Source organism: Triturus cristatus, chromosome 4_2 (genome assembly GCF_964204655.1).
Source record: "Triturus cristatus chromosome 4_2, aTriCri1.1, whole genome shotgun sequence".
Lineage (NCBI taxonomy): Eukaryota > Metazoa > Chordata > Amphibia > Caudata > Salamandridae > Triturus > Triturus cristatus.
In genome coordinates, this window is record NC_140586.1 from 951,110,668 (window position 1) to 951,132,346 (window position 21,679).

The 21,679-nt window shown below is 49.2% G+C and overlaps 1 protein-coding gene across 3 annotated transcripts in view; it reads right to left on the bottom strand.

Annotated features, from left to right (window-relative positions):
- The window catches only part of LOC146839072 (uncharacterized), a 123,457-nt gene that overhangs the window by 16,072 nt on the left and 85,706 nt on the right, over window positions 1-21,679 (bottom strand). The window contains exon 6 of one of the 3 annotated variants that reach the window (XM_085603077.1): window positions 219-1,832. The exons of 1 other annotated variant lie outside the window; for it this stretch is intronic. In XM_085603077.1, the coding sequence (XP_085459203.1) occupies window positions 622-1,832 (1,211 nt within the window). In that variant the 3' untranslated portion in view covers window positions 219-621. Of the gene's footprint in view, window positions 1-218; window positions 1,833-21,679 lie in introns of those variants that run through there. One more of the 3 variants, XM_085603078.1, reaches the window with a different exon arrangement.

The window sequence follows — 21,679 nt, forward strand, 5'->3', positions numbered from 1 at the left end:
CTAGAAGTCCATAACAAAGTGATTGAGTGATGGTGGTGTGAAGTATCAGTGATCAAGGTATTGCAATACATATGGAGATTCACGGCCCTGAAGCGCAGGATAACAATGAACAAAAGAATGGACTTTACCCTGCATTATTCACATGAATGCAGATCTTCTGTACTCATTTTAATATCATGTTCGACTTCAAGACCCAGTTAAAACAAATCAATGAAATCAACATTTAAAAGTTCATTTATTTATATAAATAAAATCAACAAGTGGAAGGCAATCATGCTGTAGTGATAACTTTATCATCGTTTCAGGTTTTCAAGAAAGCAAGGGCCTCTTTTAAAGGCAATGGAAAAAATCAGATGAAGGGGCATCGTTTATCTTAAAAAATTCCCAAAACAAAAAACTCCATAAATATGTGGTAATAGAATAAATGTCCAATCCATAAATAAGTATATGTATATAATGTTTTCTTTAAATAAAAATTATCTGTACTTTATATCCGAGAGACGTTGTTGAACACCAGCCTTCAATGTAAAATTCTGAAGATACGCTTGGTATTGAAACTGGGTTATCGATTGCGGATTCCCGCATGCTCGTTAAGTTCCCATTTCAGAATAAAAGTGGTCTTTAGCCTGTGTGTATTTTAAGGTGATTTGTAAGATCTGACCTTCGAGTAAAGTTTTTCTCACACTTTGTACAATGAAATGGTTTCACGCCTGCATGTGTCCTTTTGTGCTCAAGAAGGCCCAACTTTCGAGCAAATGTTTTCTCACACTCATTGCAGTGAAATGGCCTTGCCCCTGTGTGTATTCTTTGATGCTCTATAAGATTTATCTTTTGAGTAAAGGTCTTTTCACATTCAGTACAGTGAAAGGGCTTAACTCCTGTGTGTACCCTTAGGTGAACTACAAGAGTTGACTTTCGAGTAAAGCTTTTCTCACACTCTGTGCACTGATGGAGCTTCACTCCTAAGTGTATTCGTTCATGAGAAATAAGAGTTGACTTATGGGTAAAGCTTTTTTCACAAACATTACAGTGATATGGTCTCAGCCCTGTGTGAGTTATTTGATGACGTAGGAAATTAGATTTTTGTGTAAAACTTTTGTCACACTTGGTGCAGTGAAAGGACTTCAAACCTGTGTGTATTCGTTGGTGCTCAAGAAGACTTGCCTTACTAATAAATCCCTTCTCACACTGGGTGCATGGAAAGGGCCTCATTCCTGTGTGTAGTTTTTGGTGCTGATGAAGATTTGACTTTTGAGAAAAAGCTTTGTCACACTCAGTGCATTGAAAAGGCCTCGCACCTGTGTGTGTTCTTTGGTGATTTAGAAGACGTGACTTACGAGCAAAGCTCTTGTCACACTCTGAGCAATGAAAAGGCCTCACTCCTGTGTGTCTTTTTTCATGCTCTCGAAGATATGACTTTGTAGTAAAGCTCTTTCCACACTCAGTGCAGGGGAAAGGTCTTAGCCCTGTGTGGATTCTCTGATGCACCTCAAGAACTTCCTTGCTAATAAATTTCTTCTCACACTCGGTACAGGTAAAAGGCCTCACAGTTGAGTGTATTTTTCGGTGATGACAAAGAGTTGCCCGATGAGTAAATCTTTTCCCACACTCATTGCATTGGAAAGGTCTCACACCTTCGTGGATTCTACGATGCCCTACAAGATCTGCCTTTTTGAAAAAACTCTTCACGCACTCAGTACAGGGAAACAATCTTTGCTTTTTGTGGATTTGTTGATGTTTTTTTAAGGTGGACTGGTGAGTAAAGTTCACCTTGCATTCAGAGCATGTATAGGACTCTTTCTCATTCATTTTTCCCGTCTCCAATTGCTGTGCTGCAGAATAAAATAAGAAAGGCAAATTTAAAAATGAGAATTTGTTTAATAAAATATAAAAACAGAGCTGCGATGCTAAATATCAAAGCTGCACAGTCGCTTTTAAAGGAAGATGTTGGGAACTTACTAAAATGAAAGTTTCATACTTTCTATTGATACAACACATGTTGGACAGTCCCTAATATCAAGTGCTATCCATTAGTCTTGCCAAAGGACAATACCAGGATTTTTGGCCACACAATGAATAAGGGAATTGGCTGATATTCTGCAATCTTGTGACTCGCAAATGCTTGGCAATACAGCTGCAGTAAGGCAGTCTGTCAGATTGTTCAGGGGCCATAGATCAGACAGGGGCTATTGGGCCCCAATCACAGTGTTTGGGGTTGTTAGTCACTGGTGAACTTGACTCCACAAACAGAGCCAAGTACAACACTTTTCACACTTGACTCTCGGTGTAACAAGGGTGAGCAGTCAGAGGAGAGGGAGGGAGAGAGAGAGAGAATGTGTCAAGAGACTAGACCTCAATAGCCAACCATCAGACACAATAAAGGAATGCCCAACTGAGTGCTTGGCTTTTACAGAAAAAGAAATTACCTAAATCACACAGCAAAACGAACTACTACACAACACAATGAGAGCATAATACAGTATTGAAAGTAGTTGCATCTAGCAGTGAAGCGCTACACCCCCTTTCTTCCTACCACCCCTCTCCTTCTTGGTATGGTCAAGTTTCTGTCTTTAAAGTTCCTAACTCAATTTGGAGTAGGCAATGATAAGGTACTGGTGCAGGCAACTCAAAACAATCCCACTCACTAGTAGAGCAATTCAGTTCAATATCTTGTTCGACCCTTTGTTAAAAAGTCTTAAGTGGTGCTGCAGTCTTGCCACTTGAGACAGTCTTTGTCCCCGCATGCAGGGCTAGCCCCATGTTGACCTGCTCTTAGTTGCATTGCACTTCAGGCTGCAAGGGGTGTTTGGGATGCGCCCCCACCCTTAGGGCATTGGTTCTTTCTTTGCAATAGCTACAGTGGCAGCACTTTTTTAATCAAAATCCAAGGAGTGGACTCACTGGGCATGTCTGTGCGGCTGCTCCAATCTTCAATAGCTATGGCCCTCGTGACTGGTTGCAGACCAATGATTGGATTTTAAAAAAACATATTTTATTGGGTTTTACATCACTTACGTCATGCAAACAAAAATGGCTTAACTGATAATATGCGGATTACATTGGTTCATCAGGTGTCTTCCAAAGTGCACAGTCAACATCCCAATGAAATCAACTTTAACGCATTCCTCCGCCCCAGGAGTCGCTTTAAGATTGTAAATATGTTATAACACTAATCAATTCCAGAATAAAAGCTAAGTCTTGGAATTTACTTGTGACCTTGGTTTTGGAACTGTGTGGGAACCAACCTAGAAGACAATGGCCAGGTGAGCAAAGAACCTTTTCAATAATGCCTACGATCGTTCTTGTGATCTCCTCCCAAAGGGAATGCAGTGAGGGGCAGGACCCGAGAATATGCAAAAGGTCAACTCCTGCCTCTGCGCATCTCGGGCATGTTACGCCGGCCACATTGAAGTATCTGCTAAGCGACCCTTGACCCCAGGGTAGGTCGCTCCCCTGTCCTCACAGCGCCACCAGATCCCCTGTTCTGCCTTCTCCTTTTGCCTGCATCGCTGCCTGTGCCCCGAGTGCCTGTGTTGCCGCTTGTCTGCGTTCGCGCTCCCCTTTTTTTCCTTCTGTATCCCCGAGTGCCTGTGCTGTGTGATCGCGCTCCCCTGGTTTCCTTCTGTATCCCCGAGTGCCTGTGTTGTGTGATCGCGCTCCCTTGGTTTCCTTCTGTATCCCCGAGTGCCTGCATCTCCTGAGTGCCGTCCCCCTTGCCCTCCCGCCGTCTCCCTCTCGTTTTTCCTGTTTTTCTGCGCCTTTTTCATTTTTCTAGGCCTCCTCGCCTTCGGAGCCTTTTCCCACCGCCGCTTTTTTGCCGCTTTTTTCCCCTACCCGCCCTCCTCCCGCCTCCCAGCTGACCCCGCCTCCCCGGCTGCCCCTTAAATGGCGGCCGCTGCGAGGCCGCGCAGCGGACGCGCCTAAGGCAAGCCCGTCTGCGCCCGTCCGTGCCTGGCCCGCGCTCAGCGCCCGAACCCCTGGCCCCTGCGCCCCCCGCCTGACCTACGACTCCGCCACCCTCGTCAACCTCAACCCCGGCCGCACTCCGGGCTGCTACCGCGCCCACCCTAAACGGACCCACGGACCCTTCACCTGCAACAACTGTCACTTCACCTGCCCACGGACCAACACCGCTCCCGTCAAGAACAACTCCCCCGGAAGCAATCTCCACTGCATCCTGGTCAACACCCGATCCATCCACAGGCACGCCATCAAACTGTGGAACCTCATCAACTCTACGAACCCGGACATCGCCTTCCTCACCGAGACCTGGATGAATCCCTCCTCGGCACCCGACATCGCCATAGCCATCCCCGACGGCTACAAAATCATCCGGAAAGTGATTGAGAAAATTGTCAACACTCAACTCTCCAACGCCCTGGAAACCAACGACTCCCTCGACCCCACACAGTTCGGTTTCAGGACCAACCACAGCACCGAAACCGCCCTCATCGCAGCCACGGACGACATCAGAGCCCTGACCGACAAGGGTGAGACCGTGGCCCTCATACTCCTGGACCTCTCCGCAGCCTTCGACACGGTCTGCCACCGCACCCTGATACGACGCCTCAGCAACGCCGGCATCAGAGGCAAGGCCCTCGAATGGATCATCTCCTTCCTCTCCGGAAGGACTCAGAGAGTCCGCCTGCCTCCCTTCAGATCCACAGCCACGGCGATCATCTGCGGCGTACCTCAAGGATCCTCCCTCAGCCCCACTCTCTTCAACATCTACATGACCCCCCTGGCGAACATCGCACGCAAACACGGACTGGACCTTATATCATACGCCGACGACACCCAGCTCATCTTATCACTCACAAACAACCCCACCTCAGCTAGGACCAGACTTCATGAAGGAATGAAGGAAGTGGCGAACTGGATGACAGACAGCCGCCTGAAACTGAACGCCGACAAGACGGAGGTCCTCATCCTCGGCCCCACCCCCACCGCATGGGACGACTCCTGGTGGCCCCCCGCCCTAGGCAGCACTCCCCAACCCACCGACCACGCACGCAACCTCGGCTTCATCCTGGACTCATCCCTCACCATGACCAGACAGGTGAACTCGGTGACCTCAGCATGCTTCAACACCCTCCACATGCTCCGCAAGATCTTCCGCTGGATCCCCACCGACACCAGAAAGACCGTCACCCACGCCCTCGTCACCAGTCGCTTGGACTACGGGAACACCTTGTACGCGGGCATCACCACCAAGCTGCTGAGGAAACTCCAACGGATCCAGAACGCTGCCGCAAGACTCATCCTGGACATCCCTCGCCACCACCACATCTCAGGACACCTGAAAAAACTCCATTGGCTCCCCGTCAACAAGAGGATCACCTTCCGACTCCTCACCCACGCACACAAAGCCCTTCACAACCTCGGACCCAAACTCATCAACAACCGCGTCTCCTTCTACACTCCTCCGCGCACTCTACGATCCGCCGGACAGGCCCTGGCAGCCGTACCCCGCATCCGCAAAGCCACCGCCGGAGGAAGATCCTTCTCTTTCCTGGCAGCGAAGACCTGGAACTCTTTGCCCAGCCACCTTCGCGCCATACCTGAACACCTCTCCTTCAGAAGGCAGCTCAAGACCTGGCTCTTCGAGCACTGACCCCCCCCCCTCCCCAGCGCCTTGAGACCCTTTATGGGTGAGTAGCGCGCTTTATAAATGCGAATGATTGATTGATTGATTGATTGAATGCGCTCCAGAGTGAGGTATGCTCTTTGAAGGACGTAAAAGTTTATATATTTGACTCAAATGGCAGGTGCAGATCCTCCTGTATCGCCCTTTACTGACATGTGACTGCCTTAAAAGTGCCCGCAGAAAGAACCATGCATTGGCAGCTCTTGTTTATCTGTGGTTCAGAGGTATCAGTGTTCCAGTGCTTGCGGAACGCCATTGTAACCGCCTATAGGAAAGTGCCCCTTTTTGCATGGTCCCCCCCCCCACTTTTTGCCTGACCCATGATGCACTTGTGATTTGGTGTGCCCTGGGTCCCTGCCAATCAGGTTCCCAGGGCCTGTGTTCTTTCCCACAGCTGTACTTCTGTACCCACAATTGGCACATTTCTGATCACAGGTAAGCCGAGTGTGGTAAAAATGTACTCAGAGGGCATTTTAGAGATGCCTACTGAAAAACAACCAGCCCTGGTGTGGTTTCTGAATGGCTGCCCAACATTTGCCTCCACCAGACAGGTTTCTGGACCCCTGGGTAGAGAGCCTCCAATCCCTGGGTTCAGAAACAACGCCCATCCTGGGGAGAGGCATCATGCCTTCTCCCCGAGGATGGGCTGGGTTTTTGAAGGGGAAGCTTCAAAGATCTGCCGCCTTTGTGAGCTGTCCCTGACTTTTGCTGCCCCCAGCAACTGGCTCCCACTGGTTCTGCCACCCACCTTGGATGGGAGAATCGGCGAGAAAACCAAGCTAGGAGGAGAGGTGAGCCCACCTTTGCCAACCCCGCCACTCAGATGGGGGAGATGAGGTGAAGCACACATCTCAGTCCCCTCCATCTTAAAGATGAGGGGACCCAACCAATCAGGAAGTGGCTCATGCCCCCTCCCACTAGAGGGTGGCATACTAGGGGGTGTACCCACCCCAAGGAAGGGACCCTTTGGTCCTGACCTGCACACCCCTTTTAACACCCCTAAATTCAGTATTTAGGGGCGACCCTGAACCTTGCCTCCTCATATTCAAGGAAGAAAGAAGAAGGACTGAAAAGCTGTGCTGACCCAGGAAAAAGATGAAGAAGAGGACTGCTATTGCTTTGTCCCCATCCCTACCGGCTTGTCTGCCTCCGACCTGCCTACAGCAAAGAAACCGGCATGTCCAGCAGTGCCCCCAGAGGGCCTGCCCTGCAACCATCTTACAGACTCTGTCTCCCGTGAGCACCAGACTTGCTCAAGCAAAGACTCACCCACCGAAACCGGATCTAGGCGGCTCGGCGATTCTGCACCACTCTGCACCCAAAGCCCACTGCCCGAGTTTGATTGGCCCAACACCACGAGGATGTCTCCCCAGCGATCCTGACCTGGGATCTGGTGATCCCTGACATCCCTCAAGCTTCAAGACGACACCTGCAGCCTTAACCTGAAGGGTCCCCCCACCGCGACTGGAGATGGTAAGAAAAACCGATGTCAAAAGACACCCCTACACCCGAGGCCCCATGGCCTTGGGTGGCCCAATAGACGGTGTCCAGGCATCCCCCAAGAATCCAACTTATCTCTCCAGCCAGTGGTCACCTTCAGGAAGTCACCCTGCCCGAGCCTGCAGCATCTTTGCTGAACCAAATGACCCCATTGGATATCACAGGGTCCCCAACATCTTCTTGGCACACTGCACCCAGCCACCTCTGTGCTGCTGGTGGTGCAGCTCTTGTGCTGATTGTTAGCCCATGCAGTGCTGACCTTAACCCAGGAGCTTTGCTCCTACACACGAGTAGTCTGCTCGTAAGAAGCCCCTAACCAAAGGCCCCCTTAGCCCCATTGGCTAACATTGGGCCCCTGCACTCTGCTCCCGTCCGCCCCAGTGCTGCTGATGGTGTAACTTGAGTGCCTACCTAGACCTCGTGGAACCTTGGTCCTAAACCCCAAAACGCCCAATCGGAAGACGTTTACTTACCTGTGAAACTGATAACCATTTTTCACACATAGGAACCAATGTTATGTGTTTTTGGGCCTAAAATGTTCTAAGTGTTAAACAGCTGTTTTGTATGGAGGAAAAAGTAACCAACTTAAACCAAGAAAAGTCTTATTTACCTTGTATTTTGAGATCCTTTGGTGTAGTATCTAGGCATACTACCCCATGTAGTCGATGTAATCTAAAAGCAATCAAAAAGTATCCTAAAAGTAATTACTGTGTAATTTAAACTGCTTTTTGAAACCATACAAACCTGTAACAATTGCAAATCCATTCCCAATTTCATTTCTGTGTAAAGGTTTACAATTGAAAGTATATTTTACCTATCTGTACAAAGTCCTGCTTGATTCTAGAAATAAACTACAAGTATACCTTTTTTATACTTACCCAATTGGTCTGGATTCTGTCTTTGAGTCTGTGTATTCAGTCCTTGAGTGAGTGAATACAATAAATGCTCAACATACCCTCTGGATAAGATTAACTGCTCGCCCACACTACCACAAAGAGAGTGGTTAGTACTTACCTAATTTAGCCTCTGCTATACCTCTGACAACTTCCTGAACTCTGTGCACACTATACCTTACTTTGGTACAGTATATAGAGAGCCAGCTTCCTACACCGCCCTACGGGCGATCAAATTCCGAGCGGAATTCTCCAAATGGGAGCAGTTTTGCCATTCTAAATAAGTTTACCACTGTTGTTGCCCCAGCCGCGGCCCATTCCTCAAGTACCCACCTCCATTGTCCCCTGTGTAGCAGTACCGCTAGAAGAGTGATAGGCAGATCAGTGGAATACAGGATCTTTCTATGTGTTTTTTGTAAGCATTGGTACGAACACTGAGATATTACTTGGAACTCCCGATTGTCCCCGGACGAAGAGCGCCTCACCCACAGCAGTACTCAGGTGAGATCCGGGAGCTCTGGCACAAAGGGTTCCAAGACTTTGTCTGGATTACGCCTGCCCGCCAGCCATTGCACGAACCATTGGTGTTGGGCTGCAATATGATATGCCTCAAAGTGAGGGACTGCCAACCCCATGGTCATCGTAGGGCACTTTAGTGCAGATAACGCCATTCCCCTATGACCCGACCCCCATATAAAATCAGTGATCAAGGAATCAAGTACTTGGAACATTGCCTAAGGGATCCAGATCGGTAGCGTCCCAAAGAAGTACAACAGATGCGGGAGTGCCACCATCTTTAGTAGGGCTATACGCCCCGCAGGTGATCGCGGTAGTGTTTTTGAAAATTCCATGTTCGATGGGAGTGACCAGATAGCCAACCCAACGTTTCAGTCCTGCAGATTGGCTCGGTCATGCTAGACCTTAACTCCCAAATAGGACAGACATCGAGGCTCTCACTGTAATTGTGCCAAATCCTCCGGAGGATCTCGGTTTGACGCTGTTGGGAATAGTCTGGGTTTCTGCCAGTCTACTTTTAGGCCTGACAAGGAACCAAAATGCTTCAACAGGGCCCTAGGCCCGTCCATGTCTTCTATCATGTTTTTAAGAAAGATCAGTAAATCTTCCACATACAGGGCTATGCGGTGATAGTGCCTTACAACTTGCAGCCGCTGAAACTCGTTCCTTGTTCTCGCGTAGCTTGCCAAAGGCTCCATAGCCAACATGAAAAGCAGAGGTGATAGAGGACACCTCTGAAGCGCCCCGCACTAGCATAGCCCTTGGATATGGTCCTGCCCGTTCAGACCCTGGATACCGGTCAGCGTAGAGCAGCTTAGTCTAAGTCAAGAAGCTCCTTCCCAGCTGCATATGCAACATCACTTCGTACAAATAGCCCCCCTCTAGGAGGTCGAATGCCTGTAGGAAGCTGGCTCTGTAGATACTATACCAAAGTGAGGTATAGTGTGCATAGAGTACAGTGGATCACCAGAGGTAGGCAGAGGTAAAGTTAGATAGCACCTCACTCTCTATTTGTGGTAGTGCGGTCGAGCAGTAAGGCAGTATCAGAGAACAGTGTTAAGCATTTGTTGTACACACTCAGTCAGCAAATGAATTCACACACTCAAAGACTGAACTTCAGACCAATTGTTTTTGTATAAAAATATCCTTTTAGTTATTTTATTTTTCTAGAACCAAGCAAGCCCGGCACAGGTAAGCAATAAATAATTTACAGTAGTAATGCAATTGAAATACAGTTTGAATGATATTTGTATATGCAGTTTGACTTGATTTACAATATGGATGCAGAGAAATGCAATAAATGCAGTACATGACTTGAATAGGCTTTTTAGTAAAACAGCAGGTAAGTAACTTTTGTGTTTACTAGGCTTACACAGAGTAGTATACCTAGATAGTACTCTAGGATATTTCCTGAAAACAGGTAAGTAAAATCGTTTTTGCTAGGTTATGCAATATTAAAGAATTTCTTTAGTTTCTCAAATTCCAAACTTTTCACAGAAAAACAGTCAATGTGGAGGAAAATAGTGGTATCGGTTTTGAGATAAGTATTTGGTAGTGGGAGTTAAGGTATGCGCATGCAAAAACGGGTCATACATCTGGCCCCAAGTGATTTAACCACGTCAAGCACAGTGGTCACTTTCCTATGACGTCCATTGCCTATGAGAGCACGATTGATACACCCCTGAGGTTACAGAACAGGTCCTGGACCTCACATTGTCTGGGGCGGACCTAGTTCTCAGCGTACACTTTGTATTAGCATGATGCCAAATCTAAAACAAGAGAGTCAGGGTACCAATTTCACATGCAGTCAGGACAGAGGTACATCCCCGTTTACCATGCAGGCGACATTCAACATTCTGTAGCAGGGTCTACAGCACACGGAACTCTCTCAGAAATGTGCTCAGTATCTTCCAGAATGCTTCCAGGCAGACAGCTTCAGCAATCTCGATCAGCCCTTCCAGGCATCCTTTATAAAGCCCTTTCTGTCTGCTTTCTCACAAGGTTAGCAAAACAGACTCCGTAAAGCCAACATGTCCCTTTCCCCGCCTTTGAATCCTTCGCAATCTTTTGTTCCTGGGCCTCTGGTATTATATAGCTGTGACGAGTACAGCCCCCCAGCCCATTCCCTCTAGCTCTTTGGCCTCCTTGCTATAGGCGAGGATTGTGAAATCATGAACAGTCTTGCCTGGCACAAGTGGGAGTCAGTGACATACTTCCCCTTCAGCTTTCCGATTTTTTGACCGACAGTACTCAACATATATGTGCTTCTCTCCCAATCTCTTGCACACAACCAGTCACTGGTCTGTGTGATCTCCATACTCGATGCTTTTCAATCTTTATGAAGCCTCTTAAAGTAATCATTTACTTGGCTGGATCATATTTTCTTTGTTTACAATACTCCGATTCTTTTCCAAATACAACGCTCTTTTCCATTCACATCTTACCTGGTGCCCTGCCACTAGTGGCGGGAGAGGAGATGCTTTCTATAGCTTTCATTCCAGTCTTTGAGCGCCCATAACAGGCACTTGGCACACTCCCTTCCCATTGCATTTCCTCTCCCTAGCGGCCAGTTACCTTTTTTGATGCTGAGCAGTATAGATTAGAACCTGCTTCTCTGGTGCTTGACGATATCCTAACTTGAGTATTTCTCTTGAACTTTTTTGCAATTCTTTCCCTCCCTCCTCTTATCCTTCAGCTTAGGTAGCTTATGATCCTTCTAGTACTGCGCATCCGGTCACTGACTGCTCACAGCAGCTGAACCCATAACCTTTGTGTATCTTGCTGAGGGGCAGCCACTAGTGCAGTCCTCTACTCTGTGTGCCACCAGTGGTACAAAGTCTTGCTGCTGTAACCAAAATGACTTTAATTTCATTTGGGCAGGGGTCTCCAATCTATTCTAGAGTGAGAGCTACTTCTGATCAGTGAAAATCATCATGAGCTACTGAAGACTAAACAACTGGTGCACTGTTATAACACACTCCCTCCCCCAGCTTCACTGATTATAAGGCTAGTGTCCCTGGAGCCACAAATTATGGTTGCAAAAAACATACTTTGACTAAGGGCACTATAGCAGGGCTGCCATGCGCGTCTGTGAGTGCATGGTCTGTGGGGGTGTATCAACATGTGTGCATATGAATGGAATATATGTGTATGGGTGTCTGAGAGCCCGTATATGTACTTGTGGCACAGGCCCTTCCTTTTGCCATATGTGGCACCGTTACATGTATAACACAAACATACAACCATTTTGTTTATGGGAGAAATTTAAAGGCAAGACAAATGTTCTTCAAAAATGTTAAAAACGCACTTTAAACTTCTCCCACTTAAAAAAAATGACTGTATTATTCAGTTATACACATGGCACAGTGTCCTCTGGCCACTGGGAGCTAGAGGCCTTCTGTTTGAAGACACAACCCTTTGAAATGGGAGACAAATTGAAATGAAGGGTTAACCCAATCATTCAGGTAATTTTCATGTAATTTTCTCCCATTTAAAAGCATTCCAAAACATAATTTATTATTATTATGTAAGCTTGTATAGCGGAACAGATACCCACATGGGGTTTTTGTTCTTACAGCTCCAATATTGAGTTGACAAGGACCTTGGTTTAAGAGTTAAATACCTCAGTGCTTCAGTTGTTCACATCTGTGCCCTGGGTCATAAATCTGATTCCAGCACTGCTCATTATCAGGCTCTATTATCTGCAGCCTGAAAAATAAACACAGCCTTCCCTTAACTTTGAAAGGAAAACGGGGGCGTGGCCAAGATGGCGACCGGTGCGGACGAACGATAGTGAGCTGAGCAATCGGCCAGCAGTATCCTGATATACCAACTGCCCAATGCCGTTCCGGTGCTGCCTGTGTTTTGCCCCTGCGCAGGAGCGCCCTCCCTCCAGAATTGGGTGAGGCCGCGCTAAGAGGACACAAATTGGGTGAATTAGACTGCTAACCTGGAAGCCGACGCAGCGGCCCAGTTTGAACTGAGGTGCCGCGGGGTTAGTATTGAAGATGTCGGCTGCGGTGACCGTTCTTTAGGATTACTGGTGGCTGTCTCTAGAGGTGCCGGAACGCTTTTGGTGCACCAATACACAGAGGGGTGGATCAGCCCCCAGACCTCAGAGCAGCGGTGAGTAGAAGATCGCGGTTTCCTGTTAGAGGAACTGAAACAGCGGCTTTCCCGTACCAATGGATGCAGGGAGACCTGGGAGCGCCTCCCACACTGGGTCTGCCGCAAGCTGAGACGTCCAGTGCCACACATGTGCTCCCTCCTACACCTGTGCGCCCCCCTCAGGTGTGAATCAGGGGGTGGCCACGCACAACAACCCTGATTTGGGCTGCTTCTGACCACGGGCCGGGAGGCCTGAGATGTTGCAGCGACATCGCTTTGACGCCGAGTTAAGGAGGGAACGGTGCCACGGGATATCGCACACTGGTGATGGACCAGAAGCCGTCTTGACACGGGACACTTGAATCGGAGGCCGCACAAAACACTGCCCGGGTAAGGAAGAAACCGATATTGCATACCCCCGGTGTACCGCTACTGCGACGACCTGGGTATTAACAGGCCACGAAATTGAGGAGGGGGGGCGGCAGCCGGCTGCCGTGGACCCCCGGGCAATGACCTCTCTGCTAATATTAACACAGCGATGGTCGCAGGGCACCCCCTACATCGGGCCATCCACTGGGCACAGCCCACAGCTGTGTAACTGGGCAATCTAGCAGCGTGGAGAACACTGTGAATGAGGCAAACCTTGTGAATGTGGCCATATATCCAGGTCTCCCAGGGGTTTCTGAGGAACTAGACGAAGAGCAGCAGATACTTAGGTATCTTAATCTCCCAAGATGAAGTCAACGCAAAGGACCATTGGAATACAATTAGACTTATCCATATAATACTCCCAGGCTGTGAGCGGGAACTGCAGACTCGTGACTTAAGGGAACCGACCCCTGTGAAGCATTAACGTTCCTCAACACTGCCTATGTAGGGATGATCTGTGCCCTGTACTTCACTTGAAGTCTTTATCTCAGTTCTCGATCTGCTCTTTCGCGCAGGGGAGCCCTCCCAGTGGTAGACCATCGAAACAGGGCCAGCTTCCGGAGAGTGTGGTTGCTGGGGCCCCGAAGGAGGGGAGTGGCCAGGGAGGCATTCCCCAATAAGGGGGGACCTGTCCCTTTAGTGGGTTGCCCAGGCCTGGAGTCAGCGTAGACCGGGTGGTACCATCCAAGTGGCGACCGACGAGTAGCGCTGTTAGAAGCCTCGTCGGTCTCCACTTGGATGGTACCACCCGGTCTACGCTGACTCCTCCAAGTGGTCAAGAACAAAGCGGACAAGCCCTAGGCTCAGGCTGGCAGAGCGACTGGCCATACTGAACACCCAGTGGGCACCGCCCATGCTGAAACAACATTTGCGGACACCCTATACTGACCACTCCCGCCGATTCGACGAGCTGCTTTCAGCAGTTTTAGATATCAAATTTACCTTCGGACCCAAATTAGACTCTCTATGCATAGAGGTAGGGCTCCTCCGCGAAGACCATAAAAAACTGAAGGATCGGGTTGATGATTCTGAATCAACACTGGGTACTCTTAGACCCATGGTTCTAGACGCTGATGGGCGCCTTAAGGTTCTAGAGGAGGAGGTCAAATATCTGAGGGACCAGGTTGAGTATCACACAGGCAGGTCCCGGAGAAATAACGTTCACATAGTGGGCTTGCCCAAACGAACCGAGGGCCAAAGCATGGAACTCTATCTTAAAAACTGGTACGTCCACACAATCCTTCAGGAAAAGCAATCTACTTTCTTCTCTGTGGAAAGAGCCAGCAGAGTGCCAGTAGCCCCCACCCCTTCCTAGGCCCCGCCGAGGCCGGTGGTGGGACGCCTATTTAACTACCGTGATATGAACCCCATTGTGCAGGTGACAAGGGTGCAGGGCCCTTAGATGGTAGAGAACGATCACGGCATATTTTCCTACACTACAGAGGTTCAGAGACGCAGATCCCTCTTTCTTGAGGTGAAGAAATAGCTAAGAGAACATAATGTGAAGTACGCTCTTCAGTTCCCAGCCACACTTCGGGTGAAACACAAGGGAACTACTACCTTCTGCACGGCTCCAGAGGAGGCCTGGACCTGGAAGGAACAAGATGGTTTTGCGCCACCACAAGGAGTCACACCCAGCTCCTACTCTTTATGGCAACTGCAGAGACGCCGGGGAACATGCAACAAGCGTCGCGCACAAGGTTCCATGAAAGAACAAGAGGCAAAGGAGTGGGCCCAGGCATTGAGGGACGCGGAGAGACATGCTGCATCGCGTTCTCCTTCGGCCTCTGGCTCGGAGGCAGAGAACCCAAAAGAGGACCCTCCATCGTTGAAGGACTCACAGTTCGCAGTGATGCTGGGTGGGGGTTCCTCCGTTACCCCACAAACATCCAAAGTACTAATGTGATGAACTTCGAATCGGTTTGGAGGGGAACTGTATGAATGCTTATGTGTATACCTGGGCCGGGAGAACATTAGCGCCTTAATGTTTTATATTGCAAAAAGAACTATTGATGGACAGAATGCAGAACAATGTCATACATTCACCCCAGTACAGAGATCTGGGCCTAAATCCATCAATTTTTTGCTCACCATGCCATTCCAGTTTGGACCCAGCCATATGCAAATCAGTCTTGACCCTGTGCCTCATGGGTACAGTCCAGCCCGAACTGCCAAGCCAGGTCCTCCCTGGACTGGAACCAAGCATCCTAGGACCGGTTTCGGGGTTTCACCCCTATTCAGCCAGGATAGCTTGATTCCAGTGGCATGGAGAGCACGGGACTCACGTCTGAGCATACCAGTCCCACTCGAGGTGACAAATGCAAAAACAACAGTTGATGGACAGAATGTAGAACCATGTCATACATTCAGCCCAGTACAGAGATCTGGGCCTAAATCCATCGTTCTTTTGCTCACCATGCCGTTCCAGTTTGAACCCAGCCATATGCAAATCAGTCTTGACCCTGTGCATCATGGGAACAGTCCAGCCCGAAGTGCCAAGCCAGGTCCTCCCTGGACTGGAACCAAGCATCCTAGGACCGGTTTCGGGGTTTCACCCCTCTTCAGCCAGGATAGCTTGATTCCAGTGGCATGGAGAGCACGGGACTCACGTCTGAGCATACCCGTCCCACTTGGGGTTACAGATGCAAAAAGAACTATTGATGGATAGAATGCAGAACAATGTCATACATTCACCCCAGTACAGAGATCTGGGCCTAAATCCATCGTTTTTTGCTCACCATGCCATTCCAGTTTGGACCCAGCCATATGCAAATCAGTCTTGACCCTGTGCCCAATGGGGAAATATATAATGTTTCATATTGACACTGGCTGCGGGTGGCAAGCCATGATAGGCGGGCATCCAGAGATTGCTGTTCTTGCTTTGTCCCTCACTTACTTACATTACATTACTGTTGTAGACACTGTTGATCTTTGATCAGTTTGATTGGCATACGAGTGCTGATGGCCCGCTACCCGTTGGCGGACTGGCCGGGGATTGGGAGTTGGGAAATGTTGTTGTTTAGGTTTAATTGCCTGAAGCACAAGGGAGTATTTCCTGATCCTAATCAGTGGGTTTCTTTGCATGCCCTGTGGGGAGGGGATGCCAGGTGTGGGAGGGGGAAAAAGGTGCTACTAACTGAGAAACTGGAGTTGTTCACATTATCATGGCTACAAGAACAGGTACACAAGGAACACCCACACTGTTAATGACGTGGAATGTACGCAGCCTCGCAGGGTATGCTAAATGTTACTGGGTATATCAATATCTACGGAGGTGTAAGGTCACAATTGCACTCATGTAGGAAACCCACCTGACTTTCCAGACAGTGAATTCGATTAGGGAACGAAGGAGAGGTACAATGGTGGGGACCACGTATTCAGGTTATGCAAGAGGTGCCATGATCTGGGTGGCTCCCAGGCCCCCACTAGAAATTCTATACACTCGCATTGACCCTGAGGGCGGCTTTGTGGTGCTGGAAGAGCTACTAGATGGAATTCCGATAGTGATGGTTTCATTATACGGACCCAACTCTGACCAATCCTCCTTTTTGCAATCACTGACCCCAGTGCTGCTTCGTAATCCTATGGCACTGACCTACTGGGGCGCCCCCCACTTCCAGGCACTCACTCAATTTTACTTGCACAACACCTTCAGACAATGGCTAATAATCTCCAAATACTAGAGGTGTGGTGGAGCATACACCCTGTCGACAAGGAGTACTCATACTATTCAGGGCTACACGACCTGCATACCAGAATCGACCAGATATACTGCTCATGTGACACTGTCATCGAGGTGTCCCGTGCGGAATATCTTGGTCGCACAATGTCCAACCACAGCCCCCCACAGCTACTACTGACATGGGGGAAACCCAAATCTGCACCAGCCCTTAAAAGTGCCTCAAGATGCCCACTGCGTTTCTACCTCTCGAATTCAATCACGTCCTACTTTCCTAACAACGAAGGCACCGCATCCGGAACTGGGACAGAATGGAATGCACTCAAGGTTGTGTTACGCGGACACATGATAAAGGCAGTATACAGTGTTCGCATGACTCTTCGCAGGGAACTGGGTGTCATGGAGGAAGAGATTTGAGCAGATACTCCCCACAACCCGGCAGGTTGCAACTATACTAGCCCAAACCAGATTAAAACATAAAACAACGCTTGATCAATTGAGCGCCTAAGATTACAGGGAAAACCTAACCAGAAGACACGAGGAGGGGGACAAGACAGGTAGACTGTTAGCATGGTTCCTTAATTCTGACACACCCAGAACACCAATTATTGCCATACAAGATATGAAATGACATCTTTTTAATACTCAGGAAGGGATTAATTCTACCTTTCGCTCATATTACACCTCCCTATATAAAGCACCCCAAGTGTGTGATCCGTGAGACTGCTCTACTTCTTTGCCGGCCTTCCCTTCCCGGTTCCCCGTAGATTGTTCTTTGATCTCAGGTCCTTACTAATATCCCTCATCTGGGGCAAACATAGAACACAAGTCTCCCTTCCGAAACTCTACGTCCCACTGGCTGAGGGGGTTTTGGGTGCCCCCAATTATGAACAATGCTACATGGCTGCACAGCTGCAGTGGCCGATGTGTTGGTTGGCCGGCCACAATACTACAGAGCTGGGGTGCTGGGCTACGGGGCTACACAAATACACGGTATTGGAGTGGCTGCTGAAGTCAGAGACTCTAATCCCGAAACGAGTGGTAAACATTTTAATGTCTACGGCCCACTACTGTTGGACTCGTTATCTACACAAGAAGCAGCCTCCACTCCCTTATGCCACTGACTTGCCTCTTTGGGTGATTCCTGTATGTACAACATTGCCCCCCGCCAGGAAGTAGCGGAATGGGCCAGAGCTGGTGTCACTACTTGGGGTGATCTGTTCACGGACTTAACTCTATGTATGTTCGAAACCCTGATGGACGACTATGGGATACCTCCAGGCTCCTCTCTGATATACGCATCCCTTTCTCATCAATTGTACAGGGTTTGGGGCAAAACATGTGACGAACCTAAGACATACATATTACTACAAACCTAACATGTACATGGCACAGGCAGACAAGCCATTACCATGCTGTAAAACTCCTTGAGAATGGATCCTGCGTTCCCTCTGACAGCGCTTAGAGCTTGGAGATTACTGAGACACAGCACTCTCGATGACCACGTCTGACAAGCAATGGAAAGAAGGCGTGGGGCTCCCAAAGACCGTCATAACGAACACCAGGTTTAAGTAGACACAATTTAATTTTCTCCATCATACATATCTCACCCTCCACAGACTAGCGCAAATGTACCCAGGTTCCTCCGACAGTTGTCCATGCTGCCACAACCCGAAATCTATGTTTATGCATATGGTATGAGAATGCCCACAACTGATAATGTACTGGGAAACGGTGGCCGATACGCTAACAGAGGCCACAGGCACTACAATGGCATCATGCAGTTTGCACTTTTTGCTGGCATCACAAAACATAACACAAAGTGGTAAACCCTCATCAAATTTCTAGACCTAGCCTTGGTATTAGCCAAAGAGAGACTGACATGTCCTGGAAATCACACTCAGATCCTCACATTGAAACATGGCTCGCTGACCTACGCAGAGCATTGGTGGCAGAACACGAAATGTCCTGTGGCAATATACTAGGCTGCCCTACCGCCCCCCACCTCCCAGACTGGAAGAAATATCTCATGGTTATCGAATTTAAACTACCCTGCACCCTCCCTGACCCACCAGCCCCTTGGGGTGATTTTACGACCAAGTCCATCTAGGGAGAGAGATTCACCATGGAGGGCCTCCTGCCACTTGGAAGGCCCACACCCCTACTTTAACCTTGGGCGGGCACACCCCTCCCCTTCTCCCCCCCCGCCATACAATGCATTCAAGGCATACTTGTGCATCGATACTCTGGCGTTGTACTCCCCTCGTCGCGCAAGCCTACGGTTTGAACGTATCTCTCATCTACATATGGATACCCACCCGCTGGGCAAGATATAACCTGCCTCCTTTTTGCTAGATGGTCGGAATACTTCCAGATGCGAATTGCAGAACTTATTATGTTGATTTGTTGTATAAATGTGAAATGAATATATGGTGATACCGACAGCAGCACTGTAACTAAGTGGATGTTCTTGTCAAGTAAACTGTAGATCTTATTGTATAATAATAATGGTATAGTGCACTATGGAAAACTCCTGCCTTTTTTGGAGTTGTGTAAGCTTCACTGAAACTTAATAAAGAAATATTCACAAAAACAACTTTAAAAGGAAAATGTGACCTTGTTCTTATTTAAAAATGAAAGGATGTGAGCTACTCTGAAGGTGCCTGGGAGCTACTGGTAGCTCGCGATCGACTGATTAGAGACACCTGATTTAGAGGGTTTGCCAATTTCATCATTGGCAAGATGATTTAAGAGTATGGGGTTGTGGTACTATAGTACCCTACTCAGGGCTCCCCAACACCCCCCAAGCACCCCCTGAGTTGGTGGTCACACTCACTAGCCCAATGAAAGTAGCGTGAGTAACCCTGGAAAACGCTGCAAGACTATTTCGCCATGGCACAAGACAACATATCTCAGCTGGATTCATTCGTCATGGTCCAGGGAATAGGTTCAAATTGTTTGAGAGCAGAGAGGGAATCCACTGATGCTCTGTGGACTTTGTTCCACAGTCGAGTCAAGCTACTACTTTGGGTGCAGGGTGCCACTGCACTGCACGAGTGAACCTATGCTACATTCTGGGTACAGTTGTGCATGCATGCTCCTTCAAGAGGTCGAGCAAGTTAAAGGCCTGGAGAGTAAAGTAGTGGAAACTTTAAAGGATATTGGGATCTTTGCAACAGAATCTCAGGATGGCCATCATAGTATAGATTTATAAAGAGGGAAAACTGCGAGAGCAGTGTGCCTCATACAGACCCATCACTTTGCTTAAACTGAAAGTGAAGATTCTGGCGAAGGTGCTGGTGATTTGTCTGATACAGGTCGTAGACAAGCTATTAGCCCCAGACCAGTCATGTCTTAAGCCCCTGATATCCACGCAGCACTACCATAGGCGGTTGTTTGGATCTCTGTTGAGAAGTGATAGTCTGGAAGAGCACACGGTCCTTTAGCGCTAGATGTCAAAAAGGTATTTGATGTGGTGGAGCTGCATTACCTACTGGTAATGGATGCAGGGATGCTCTCAGTGGCGATGCTTGTACTCTACAGCACCCGCGGGCACCCTGCCCCAGTCTGCAATCCCACACCTAGATACCAGTGGATGCAGGGATGCTCTCAGTGGCGATGCTTGTACTCTACAGCACCTGCGGGCACCCTGCCCAAGTCTGCAATCCCACACCTAGATACCAGTGGAAGCAGGGATGCTCTCAGTGGCGATGCTTGTACTCTACAGCACCGGCGGGCACCCTGCCCCAGTCTGCAATCCCACACCTAGATACCAGTGGATGCAGGGATGCTCTCAGTGGTGATGCTTGTACTCTACAGCACCTGCGGGCACCCTGCCCCAGTCTGCAATCTAACACCTAGATACCAGTGGATGCAGGGATGCTCTCAGTGGCGATGCTTGTACTCTACAGCACCTGCGGGCACCCTGCCCCAGTCTGCAATCCCACACCTAGATACCAGTGGAAGCAGGGATGCTCTCAGTGGCGATGCTTGTACTCTACAGCACCTGCGGACACCCTGCCCCAGTCTGCAATCCCACACCTAGATACCAGTGGATGCAGGGATGCTCTCAGTGGTGATGCTTGTACTCTACAGCACCTGCGGGCACCCTGCCCCAGTCTCCAATCCCACACCTAGATACCAGTGGATGCAGGGATGCTCTCAGTGGTGATGCTTGTACTCTACAGCACCTGCGGGCACCCTGCCCCAGTCTCCAATCCCACACCTAGATACCAGTGGATGCAGAGATGCTCTCAGTGGTGATGCTTGTACTCTACAGCACCTGCGGGCACCCTGCCCCAGTCTCCAATCCCACACCTAGATACCAGTGGATGCAGGGATGCTCTCAGTGGCGATGCTTGTACTCTACAGCACCTGCGGACACCCTGCCCCAGTCTGCAATCCCACACCTAGATACCAGTGGATGCAGGGATTCTCTCAGTGGCGATGCTTGTACTCTACAGCACCTGCGGGCACCCTGCCCCAGTCTGCAATCCCACACCTAGATACCAGTGGATGCAGGGATGCTCTCAGTGGCGATGCTTGTACTCTACAGCACCTGCGGGCACCCTGCCCCAGTCTGCAATCCCACACCTAGATACCAGTGGATGCAGGGATGCTCTCAGTGGCGATGCTTGTACTCTACAGCACCCACGGGCACCCTGCCCCAGTCTGCAATCCCACACCTAGATACCAGTGGATGCAGGGATGCTCTCAGTGGTGATGCTTGTACTCTACAGCACCCACGGGCACCCTGCCCCAGTCTGCAATCTAACACCTAGATACCAGTGGATGCAGGGATGCTCTCAGTGGCGATGCTTGTACTCTACAGCACCTGCGGGCACCCTGCCCCAGTCTCCAATCCCACACCTAGATACCAGTGGATGCAGGGATGCTCTCAGTGGCGAT